The following is a 12,195-nucleotide window of genomic DNA, read 5'->3' as shown; positions in this document are numbered from 1 at the left end:
TCCATTAGCTTAATCTAGTAACATGCAGCAACACTCGTTTGAAGGTTATAACCCCGGTTTGTTCACACTGACTGATGTCTGAGATTATGAAACATCTGTGCAAAACGGGGCAGCCGTGTTCGAGGGATTTACTTTGAACGGTTGGTGGTATGTTGCTAGAGTTTAATCTAGCCCATCAGAAGGCTTTGTGGGAGATAAGGTTTCTGGACTGAGGAGGTTTAACCACTATCTGCTCTGTAGCATAATCAGATAATGTGACACACCGCTATGCTGGTGGGTAAGGATGTAATACCACTTCAAAGCCACCCAAATTAGTTGTGAGGGATATTGGTATGAAGGGTTTTGTAACTGTTGAACCACTGACTGGTGTATTTTTTATGTTTTGCTTTGAAGGCTATGCATAACTTTTATATGGTTGCTTGATGCCTTTTTTTTTTGTAATTTTAATCATAATTTTAATTGCCAAACATGAAGTATTTTATCTGAGAATAGGCTATTTTTTTTTTCTTTCTTTTAAATATGTTAAGGGCTTTTCCTCCGTACCCACCTTAACGTTCAAGCTATAAAAGCAAACGCTCGATAACCTTTCACCTGAAATGCAAACTGTATTTGCTTGCTGTGTTTCACCTCCATTTGAACCACTCACCCACGATCCAAGTGCCTTTGAATAGCCTGACTCTACAGCAACTGATTACCTTATTTATTTCTCACCTCCTTTTGCCTTCGTCCGCCCTCCCCCTCCTTCCTACCTCAGCCCTTACTTTCTCTCCTGCTTGTGAAAGAAAGCATGCAGTAAACTTTCCTCAGCACTAGCGTATAACAAGCTACACTGCAGACATCTCAGAAAATGTCTACCAGCTGCTGCAATCGTAAAATCCTCTACAGTAATCAGCAAGAGTTCAGTCTCCCTCAGAGTAAGCAGTTAAAGATGTTTTGTTTTTTATGTGTGTGCGTGCGTGCGTGTGTGTGTGTGTGTGTGTGGCACTGGATATGTGAAACTACACTGCAGGTCGTTTCAGTGCATTTTCTTATTTTTGTGTTTTGTGGGTGAACGTTTGTCTGAAATGTGTTTTGCAGTGGCGGCTGAGGTGATGCTGACTGATCAACATGCATCCAGTCAAGGTTCACATAGACAAAGCAGCCATATTACAGAGTGTGTATAGTCTTTCCTTACCTCTGCCTTATCAAAATAATGTGTGTCTTTGTGTTATGAATGGCCTTTTCTCTTTTAGTTTCCCACACAGCAATCTCCCCTTTTAGGGTGGATGAGCAATACAGTATCTTTGAGTGTGTAAATCAGATGCTTGCATTATATTTGAAGCCTGTTATTCTGAATAAACAGCCAAACTGGAATTAACTGAGTGTGCATCTGTTTGCAAAATTAAACCTCTATATCTCTTTATACGCTAATCCAGATAGTAGTTAAAATGTATTCATATGGGCCACTTTATTGGGTACACCTTGCTAGAATCAGCTGGGAGCCCTTTTTGCTTTCAGGTGGCTGCATATCCATGATGGGAATCTCCGGTTACACCATTGTTTGACGATATGATCTTTGTATTAAGGTGCACAACGGCTTCCAAGAAGATGTCCCGCACACCTTTACACTACCAGCCTGAACCGTAGAATCAGGATGGCTCGATGCTTTTGTGGTGTTTACTCCAAATTATGTCATTACCATCTATGTTGCAGCAGAAATCAAGACTCACTAGGCAACGTCTCCCAATCTTCTGTTGTCCAGTGTTGGACTGTATACTCACTTTTTTTGTTTTTAGCTGACTGTGTGGTCTTCTGCTTCTGTGCTTCTGCATATCTTGGTCATAACGAGTGGTTATTTGAGTTGCTATCAACTCAAAGCAATCTGGCTATGACCTCTGGCCTCTTCATCCAGAAAGCTGCCGCTCACTCGACCATTCTCTGTAAACTCTATAGAGATGGTTGTGTGGAGAAAAATCCCAGTAAATTGCCAGTTTTTTTTAAAGAAACTGTTAAATTGACCTGTCTAGACCAGCCTGTTTACACACAGGGTGGTTCCCGGTGTCAGATTCACTTAAATCACTTTTCTTCTCTATTCTGATGTTCGGCTTGAACTTCAGCAGGTCATCTTGATCATGCTTGCATTCCTAATTGCACCAAACCGCTGCCATTAGATATTTGCATTACAGAGTAGGTGTACCTAACAAAATCGCCGTTGAGCGTAAATTAATGTCCTTTCTGAGGGTAATTTTCACCATTTTTTTAAAACAAATTTATTTGTAGTACTTATCATTATAAAGCTTGAGAACATACAATGGTAAAAACATTTCTCATCTTTATTTTCAGATAGGTCAGATATCTACAAAAACATATCAGTTATACCTCCATGGTCCTGACTACAGCCTTCCATAAGGACACCAACACTCCCAGACTCACTGAGGATGGTTTTTATTAACGGATTAATTAGATTAACTTAAGTAACTGATCGGGATCTGTGTGTTTTTATATGTATTTGATATAAGAAAACTGAATAATCCTAAATGATATCAAATCCCCGAAGTTGCTGTCTAAAACATGCCTTATGCAGCGCAGAGTTGTTATATTTTTGTACATTTAAACAGGTATTTTTATTTAATTGTAACCTTTAGGCTTTTTGTTTCTTCTGCTACATCATCAATTCTTTTCCAGGATGGTTTTGTTTACCTAATTTAAATGTGTTTAAAAATGTTGAAGTAGCAAAAAGTGCTACTTTGCACGTGTTTTTCTCATTGATAGTATGAATTTAGAACACACTTGCTGATAGTCCAGCAGATATCCCAGTATCTAGTTTTAAAAAACTGACAATTTATTTTTACTTTGTATTTTCTTATTTAAAAAAATAATTTTAGATTTTTGTCTTTTTTTTTATTACCTGTAATTTGTAATATGTATTTATTTTCCCTCTCAGTATCAGAAACAAGTGTCTAAAGTGTCTTTAACATTTAAATGGCTATATGTTTGAAATAAGGTAAAAGTCTAGTTTGGGTACCACTTGGCTTCATGTTAAAGGCAGCAGCTCAGGTCTGAGTTCCCGCCTTTGGCCTCTAGGCGGCGCGATTTCCTTCGACATTTTCTTTGTTTTTTCCATCTCTCGCCCGCTCCCCGTTAGCTCTGTTAAACGGTGGCTGACTATATTTTTAAAACATTTTTATGATGGCGGAGGACAGTGAATCCGCAGCCAGTCAGCAGAGCCTGGAGCTGGACGACCAGGACACCTGCGGGATAGACGGAGACAACGAGGAGGAGAATGAGCATATGCAAGGGTGAGGGGTGGCCTGTCCGGTCGGCTCGGGGAAACGCAGTAATGATATTCCAGGCAGCCTGCTTGTGAGCGGCTAAGGCAGTGAGCCTGCTAGTATTAGCAGACAGCAAACACAGGCCGTCTTGAACTGTTTATAACGTTGTGACCTCTTTAAAGCTCTCCGACTGAATGACATGGCGGGCAACCATTAAGACAAACCGCTAGCTAGCTAACGTTAAGTAGCTGAGCTGTCATTCGTTGCTATGGTAGCTAACGTTAGCTCTGTGTGCGGGTCTAGCCAGCATCCATCCTCATCGTTTGTTTTCATGTCTGTAGCAGTCCAGGGGGAGAGCTGGGGGCCAAGAGGAAGAAGAAGAAGCAGAAGAGGAAGAAAGAGAAGCCAAGCTCGGGGGGAGCCAAGTCTGACTCTGCCTCGGACTCTCAGGAGATCAAGGTGTGATGGTGATGATGACCCAGTGAAAAGAGTGCACACACCCTTTTTTAGGGCAGGGGATACAATACAAAACAAGGTTCTTTTAATATCCTGAAAATAAAAGAGGAGGGGTAAGAAAAGGGAAAGCAACAACCCAGAATTCAGCTTGTTTGCCGTCAATGTGTCATGGTCAGTAAGGTTTTTCCAGCCTTGGCATGCTCCCTGTTTGTATTCTGTAATGAGGTTCTAGAATGAGGTAGTTTATTTTGCTAAAAGGATATATCACAAACTTTTAGCCAGCTGTGAGATTTCTACATACTGCATGCTGCTTTAGAAAAATAAACAATAACTACATCCAGACTCTGATGTTCTGATCGGATGAAGAAAGCAAATCAAGCTTAACCAAATGATTTAATGACAGGGACTGTCATATTTGGGTTTTTGCATTTATAATTTAAAGATCATTGACTTCATCAATCATTTATACAGTGACATGATTAATCCGGTTTCTCTTGCTCAGTGGGAGTATAGTGTGTAGGAAAAGACCTGTGTAAACATGACTATAAGACTGTTTATTTGCATGCACTCTGATGTTGCCTCTCGTCTACATTTAGATTATTTAAAGCATCCAGTGTTTGGTTGAGTGATACAGACATTAAGTAATCTGTGTATGTGTGCCCGCTTTAAATCAGAACCCTGGGCTGCCCATCCAGAAGCTGCAGGACATCCAAAGAGCTATGGAGCTGCTTTCCTGCCAGGGTCCAGCAAAGAGTATAGATGAGGCAGCCAAGCACAAGTACCAGTTCTGGGATACTCAGCCTGTCCCAAAATTAAGTAAGTACTTAGTTAAATTCATTTAAATGAACTGCACTCCTGTTTAAATTGGTATTATTTCCTCTGTCAACAGAAATTATTTTTCTTTCTGCACCAGCGCCATCTGCTGGTTTTATCTCCTCAGTCTGCTGATTTAGGCCAGTATCTTAGAAACTTGTCAGCTGCAATGTACAGTAGGGGTCCATGCATTCCCACTGGGCATGCTCAGCAGCATTAGATCAAGCTGTTTCCATAACAGCCATGACCCAACGAGTCAGGCCTTTGTGCAGCCACAGGCTGTGGGGGTTGACGCAGGACAAACAGCAGCAGATTTATATAAAGTCTGATGCCATCAGCGGTTTTGTGCATTGCTCACAGTTTAAGGACATGGAGTTTTATGAGGTCCCGTGGAAGTGTGGTGATTGGAAAACAGTTGCAAACCTTTGACAAAAGGCTGTGCTATTTTTGTAGATGAAGTTGTGACGAGTCACGGGCCAATTGAGGCTGACAAAGAGAACATCAGACAGGAGCCATATTCTTTACCTCAAGGCTTTATGTGGGACACTTTGGATCTCAGTAATGCAGATGTTGTAAGTGCAGTCTTTGTTCAAAATACACCAATGAGATTAATCAGATTAATCAAAACAGAATGATTTATTGTCACGCTCTTTTGCAGCTGAAGGAATTGTACACGTTGTTAAATGAAAATTATGTGGAGGATGATGATAACATGTTCAGATTTGATTATTCTCCAAACTTTCTTAAATGGTAAGCTTCTTCATGTTTATCACATGATGCAGTACAGTAGCTTTAAATGTATGCGGTTATAATAAAAAGATTTTTTCCCCTCTCAGGGCTTTACGTCCACCTGGCTGGTTACCACAGTGGCATTGCGGAGTGAGAGTGTCTTCAAATAAGAAGCTCGTTGGCTTCATCAGTGCCATCCCTGCAGATATACGAGTCTATGATACGTGAGTGTTCATTACTTATTGTATGCATTTGAGAACAGCAGTGATGGGGAAAGTGTTTTACTCATTCAATCCATCCTTTTGTTTCTTTTCTTTTCTCGCTTGTGGCTCCAGGCTGAAGAGGATGGTAGAAATCAACTTCCTGTGTGTTCATAAGAAGCTGCGTTCAAAGCGCGTTGCTCCTGTGCTCATCAGAGAGATAACAAGGAGAGTGAACTTAGAAGGAATATTTCAGGCCGTATACACCGCTGGAGTTGTGCTGCCTAAACCCGTGTCTACATGCAGGTATGTTATTCACTAGTCACACATGTTAAAATATATAAAACAAGGCACTCTCTTTTCATATAAAATTAAAATACCTTTATACTCATGGCATGGTCATATTTAACTTAAAGCTCTGATGGGGGAAAATTGAGTCTACTCTGAATCTTTTCCACCAGTAAAACTCCACCAGTACTTTACTGGTCAAGTTTTCCACTCTTAACCATAGGTTTGCTATTGGTGGAACAACACTAGAAAGATTCAGCCATTCAGTGCCATGAGAATATAAGCATTTTAATTTTTTAATGAAACAGAGTGCCCTGGTGTTTGTTTGTTTTTTGATATGTTAGCTTATACGTATCTCTTCTAAAGAGCACATCTAGTGGAAGTGTTTTGAATTCAGGAAGCACTCCTTTTTTCTTTTTAATCTTGGTCTCCTGTTTTGTTTTTTTGGGTATTTTTTATCCCCAGGTACTGGCACCGCTCTTTGAACCCTAGAAAGCTTGTGGAAGTTAAATTTTCCCATCTGAGCAGAAACATGACCCTGCAAAGAACCATGAAACTCTACAGACTACCAGATGTAAACACTTACACTCATAAGTCCTGCATCTCGCTGTTCCTCTTGATAGCAGGAACTCTTAGAGATTTTCATTTTGCTCTCTCCACCCTGTGCAGAGCACCAAGACTCCAGGTCTGCGGCCGATGGAAAGGCGCGACGTCGGTCAGGTTACTGAACTGCTACAGAGATACTTGAGACGTTTCCAACTTGCTCCTTCTATGGGAGAGGAGGAGGTGGCTCACTGGTTCTTACCACAGGACAACATAATTGACACATATGTAGTAGAGGTGTGTGGATTCAGATTTGCAGCCTGATGTTGATGGCTCTTCTGCACTTAAAGTGACATTGTTCTTGTTTTTATTTCCCTCAGGGTGCTGGTGGCATTCTCACAGATTTCACTAGTTTCTACACTTTGCCCTCGACTGTGATGCATCACCCTCTCCATAGGAGCCTGAAGGCTGCTTACTCTTTTTACAACATTCATACACAAACCCCGCTACTGGACTTAATGAATGATGCACTGATCCTGGCCAAACTGGTAATCTTACTTTCTGCTTTTAAACACTTGCCAGTACCAAAGACAACAGCTGATGAGATCAGTGACATAAACATAAACAGCAACAAGAAGACGCACGTGTGAGGAGGAAAAAATGGCACAATACAGACCAGACTGATTATATAGATGGATAGATATTTTATTTTATGAATACCAAGATGGTTTATGTACTTTTTTTTTTCTTTTTCTTTTTAACGCAAAGCCTTATAAATCATTGGGAGTCAGTGATGTTTGGTTAGATAGATGAGGAGTGAGAGTATGATCCAACATTTTACTTGTGCAGTAGAGGATAAAAGTGAGAGAGACTGACCCGGTCTGATCTTTATTTATTTGAGGCCAGAGCAGGGCTCTGTGCTGAGAACCAAGTTCCATGGTAGTTTTCTATTATCTCAAGTCACTTCCTCTAACATCAGCACTCAAGTTGATTCAGAGTTTCTGGATCTAGATACAAGGACATCTGACCAGTCAAACTTTTTATTGTACCGGAAGCTGAGTGTCTGATTTTACAAATGAAGAGTAAACTGTAATATTAGAAAATATGAAGAGGCTACACACAATAGAGAATGCAGGTGACACAGCTTCTGCAGAAAAGTCAGGGGTGTGAGAGGAAAAACAAAGTTTAGCCTATTTTGATGGCAGAAAGAAAAGCTGACAAAAATGCCAGTTGTGTGAGTTAACAGACTTACTAATATCACAACTTTACCATTAAGAAACACGAGAATCTGATGGGTTATAATCAAGTAGTCCAGTGTTCAGATTTGCATATCGTGGTCTTGTTTTTTGTTTTGCTTTATTTTGTTTTGTTTTTTTTCAGCTGCACCCTCCATGGTGTTGAATAGTCTAAGAGCATGTAAAGAACAAACACAAAAACAAAATTCAAATGTAGACTTAGGCTACCTGCGACTGATATGAAGTCAAGTAGAAATGGGTGTCCAGATTATATTCATGATATTATTGATTAAAAAAACTCAAGAAATAAAATTGAACGAAATAAACTGTATTTATTACTAATAAAATGAATGGTGAAGCTATTTTCACAAGACTTGATCAGTCAGTAGGCAATATAACTGGAATATAACTCAGGTTAGGTTTGCAGCACAAGTTACTATGGCGATGTACCCCGAGAAGAAGTGAACCACTTTCATAGTGCAGAAAACTCAGGGGTAACCCCCAAGGTTACTGGGATAAGCTAAAATCCTGCTGCTTCGTAGTACGGGCCTGGTGTCAACCAGCTGGCAAGGCTACTCTGAGCTCTGCATACAAACGCAAACTGAGAGCAGGGTTTCCCCAGATACTTTTGATAATTTTCTTGCTGCTGTGTTAGTTATCATGGTGTTTGTTCTTTGTGTTTAACAGAAAGGTTTTGATGTGTTCAATGCCTTGGACCTAATGGAGAATAAGGTGTTTCTGGAGAAGCTCAAGTTTGGGATAGGAGATGGAAATCTGCAGTATTACCTCTACAACTGGAAATGTCCCCCTATGGACCCTGATAAGGTCAGTCTCAGGTGGTAATCACACACCAACTATTGGTCAGCATCCTGTGATAAGACTCCATGACAATTAGTGGAAAAAGTGGAAATAGTCTTTGGTTCAGATCTCAGTAGAGCTGCTTCTTGTGCCTGATTGTGCAAGCTTCACAGTCAAATAAGTCTATAGCTTTGAAGCAAATCCACAGAGGCCTGATAAGGAGAAATCATCCTCTGACATGATTGAGTATGCCTTAGATCATGGAAGCCTAGTTTTGATTGGGAAAAAACACAGGACTTTTGGAACAATGTCCTTTTGACAAATTAGACCAAAGTGGAGTTTATCAGTGCAAACACCTCATACCAGCAGTCAAGCACGGAGGTAGAGGGTGATGATTTGCAATTGCTTTGCTAGCCTATGATCATAAAAAGTTTGATCTGTGTGTTTCAGGTTGGCCTGGTCCTTCAGTAGCAGCTCTCTTCACGGCAGCTGCATAAACTCGGGAGGCTCTCAGCGATCTCTGGAAATACCTTACCTGGACACGCAGGTGGCCCGAGCTAGACAATGAGAACTGCGACAGTAAATCCAACCTGGCGCCCGAGTGGAGCTTTCACTCGGCACTTGTATCATCAAAAACATTCTCAGTTCACCCGGAGGTGAAAACTCTTAAACCATCCAACATCCTGAATGTGAAGTCATGCTATGCCTGAGATACTCATACGACACAACGCTCCTGACATAAGCGCTCACGTTTAAAACACACACACACCGGTCTGACACTCGAGGATGCCTTGACATTGTGTATTCTGTTTTAAGTTCTTCTTCCTCAGTAGACACCAATGGACCGGCACGTCATTTAACTTTACTTACGTGGAACTATGTAAATGATAATCAACTAAGCAAGCAAGACCTGACATAATTAACAACTGTTGTAATTTTATTTATCCTGTCCATACAGTTACTGTTCCCAAACCCCTTTCTTCTCCTCCTTTCTGCTCCTGCTGCACTTATTTTTGCTCCAGTTTCATATCAGTGCGGTCAGTCGAGTGTCTCTGCTGGCTGTTTTGGGCCTCAGTAGAATTAGAAATGCTGATCTTAACTTTTAAAATGACAAACTGCAAACACTGAGAGGGAGGAAAAAAGGATTCATCCCACTGGTGCATTGATATACATGTGCTTTGTTAAAGAGCATATGGTAGTTAATTGTACATTTAAAGGCAGATCATATTTATTTGTGTAGTGTGAGTTTGAGGGGTTTGGGAGGGCTGATCCAAAGTATTCTCCTCATGAGTAGCTTAGAAGTCACCGAGTTTGTTCAAAGTGTTTGGGGGTTTGTTTATTTTTTTTAATGAATGTATTGCAGAGACGAAGCACAATTACTCCGTTCTTAAACATACAAAATAAATGGGTCCTCGTTTCAAATCAGATGGGATTGCCCTAGAATCTGAACAGCCATGTTTTTTTTTATGAAAGACGGGCGCAGTTTTCACCTTATAAAACCGTTTCTAGAGCTGGCGTTTTTTAATACATTAAAACAACATGTTTGGTTGTACACTCTTTGTAGTAACAAACCCAAGCGTAGGGTTGTTTGCATGTCAGTGGTGTGCTGTCCAGTTAGTAAAGCTGTTCAGTTAGAAGTAATAGGAGCTGGTCTGGTCAGTGCATAAGCAGGGCAGTGAGAATGACGCCGGTGAACGTGGGGAAAAACTTCGATTTTATACAAAAAAATTTAAAGTTTCTGTTTAGAGCCAGGTTTAAAAAAAATGAGGTTTATTTACTATGGAAGGACTCTGTTCAGCAGCGGTTAAAGCAAACAGGGCACATCTTCTGTTACTTTGGTCACTGTCACCCACAGCAGTGGATAAACTGCTCTGTGCTTATTAAACAAAGGACTTGTTTAATCACGGGTGCAGTGGCATCAGCTTGAAGTGTCCTCTCCTCCAGATCCGCTTTCATTGACTTCTCTGGGTTTATTTTTTTTAATGATACTGTATTTTGTGTATGTTTGTTTTTTTTCTACATGTGTTGTGCAGCTAAGTGCGTGAAACGGTTGTGATATTTATAACTGTACCTTCTTTTTCTTTTTTTTTAATGTCTTACATCATTTCTTTCCTCCTTTTCAGTATTTAAAACAAACATCACTGTCAGATTTGTGATTTAAGAGCTGGATGAGGATCTTTGATAAAACTGTTTTATTTTTTTGTCTGTGGTGGAGCTGCTGGTTAATTTAAATGTTCTAGTTCCTTAATGTTCACGGGGCTCTGCGTAACTTGCAAGGTAAAGAGGCTGCTTTTTATTTTAATGACTTTATTGTTAATATTTGATGTACTTTTCTAATCATCCCTTTATAGATTAGCCAGAAGAGGATAAATATTTGTCCTGTTGGTGCTTCAGGGCTCAAAGATGTTGTTGTTCTTTTTAAAAATCACTTAAAGGTTGAATGACGTTATCTTCTACAAACGTGTTCCTGGCATTAATTTAACTGAGAGTGGGTCGCTGGGTCAAAGCTGTGTGCCTCATGGATGTTGCTGTGTCACAGATGTGTTGCTTGCAGCTGTCTGAATGAACTGTGAGCATGTCTGTTTCGCTGCTGCATTGATTTATAGCATCAATGTTTCTAGCCACGCCCTTTAGCGAGAACTCTGTCAGAAGTACCTGCCTTATTTAAAGGTTGTTTTTTGGTTTTTTTGGTTTTTTTAAGGTTTGGAGGTGGGGTGAGGGAGGGTGTACTTTTGAAATGTCATAAAGCTTTCTCTAACTGAAGAACAATATTTTTATTCGATTCCATTGTAAGCTGTGAAAAAGCTGAAGAACTTGTACCAGCATCATTTAGACATGACCCCATGCAAATAACAATCTGTTTCAACACACGTCGGCTATACCAGCATGGATATTTGATTGAATAAACTCACTTTAAAAAGGAACACGAGTCATGACTCCTTTGTGACGCACTGCAGGAAACACTTTTTCACAGCACATATTTTGAATTTAAGTATTTGTAATTCAGGCACCACAGTGGTTAGCACTATTGCCTCACAGCAAAAAGGTCCTCAGTTCAATTCCACCATCAGGCTGGGATCTTTTCTATTTATTAATACTAATTTTATTAGAAATAAGTAATGGAGCTGATATTTTGTTTGGGATGTGTGGTGTTATGTCTGTGTCTGCAGAGGCAATGTCATTTCCTGCAAAGGATTAATAAAGGATCTTTCTATCGATCTTAATCTTTCCCCTCCAGCCATCGATTTTCTGCTTATCCGGGTCACGGGAGCAGCAGTCTAAGCAGAGGCACTCAGACCTCCCTTCCCAGGAGGGCATCAAGACATTCCCAATTCAACCAAGTGATGTAATCTCCCAGTACCTTTGTCCATCTATAGATATTTACAGCAAACTAAACTTGGAAAATGATCATTAAGTTGGCTCATTTTTGCCTATGAGGTCTAAAACTTCTGCTTACATTTCAACATGAATGTACTACTACTTTCTACTTAGTACCCGAGTAATCCAGCAGAACAGCTCCAAGATGGTGGTGGTGTAAAGGCAGCCCTCTCTATGATATAGAGGAAATATATTTCATTTGAGGGTCAAATATTACAAGCTCCATTTAAAACAAACAGCACTATCAAAATACCAGGAAAAACTTAATTGCCTTTATAAAAAACAATGTGTGCAGACCAGCTTTAATTGTGGACAAATTGAAATTCAAACTTCAGTCAGGTATAAATATACCCAAACGGTATATTTATTTTTTTTCTTTCCACCAAAGTAAATATGATTCAATAGATTTTTGTAATTCCACGAAAAATCACCTTGCCCGGTGGGCCAATGGCCAGTCCAGCTATGGTCATTACGAGGGAAATTTCTTTTGCAGTTTGTCTGAAA

The 12,195-nt window shown here is 40.1% G+C and overlaps 1 protein-coding gene across 1 annotated transcript; it reads left to right on the top strand.

Moving 5' to 3' along the window:
* Positions 1-3,109: 3,109 nt before the first annotated feature.
* nmt2 (N-myristoyltransferase 2) lies at positions 3,110-9,329 on the top strand. The gene is made up of 12 exons (XM_085365660.1): positions 3,110-3,278; positions 3,593-3,710; positions 4,382-4,523; positions 4,974-5,092; positions 5,179-5,270; positions 5,357-5,473; positions 5,585-5,755; positions 6,203-6,311; positions 6,407-6,577; positions 6,661-6,828; positions 8,203-8,340; positions 8,764-9,329. The coding sequence occupies exons 1-12, from the start codon at positions 3,166-3,168 to the stop codon at positions 8,782-8,784; spliced, it is 1,479 nt and encodes a 492-aa protein (XP_085221786.1). The 5' UTR covers positions 3,110-3,165; the 3' UTR covers positions 8,785-9,329.
* Positions 9,330-12,195: the final 2,866 nt, after the last annotated feature.

Source organism: Diplotaxodon limnothrissa, linkage group LG11, assembly GCF_057381915.1.
Source record: "Diplotaxodon limnothrissa isolate DT_005_m linkage group LG11, D_limnothrissa_male_GT1.1, whole genome shotgun sequence".
In the NCBI taxonomy this organism is placed as follows: Eukaryota; Metazoa; Chordata; class Actinopteri; order Cichliformes; family Cichlidae; genus Diplotaxodon; species Diplotaxodon limnothrissa.
Note: the sequence above shows the minus strand (reverse complement) of the source record. Positions and strands in the feature narration are given on the sequence as shown.

Excerpts from the sequence above, each read along its gene's own strand:
- nmt2 (XM_085365660.1), top strand. The coding sequence starts at position 3,166 with ATGATGGCGGAGGACAGTGAATCCGCAGCCAGTCAGCAGAGCCTGGAG. Across the intron at positions 5,474-5,584 it reads GATATACGAGTCTATGATAC|GCTGAAGAGGATGGTAGAAA; the intron begins GTGAGTGTTCAT and ends TTGTGGCTCCAG. Across the intron at positions 8,341-8,763 it reads CCCCTATGGACCCTGATAAG|GTTGGCCTGGTCCTTCAGTA; the intron begins GTCAGTCTCAGG and ends TGTGTGTTTCAG.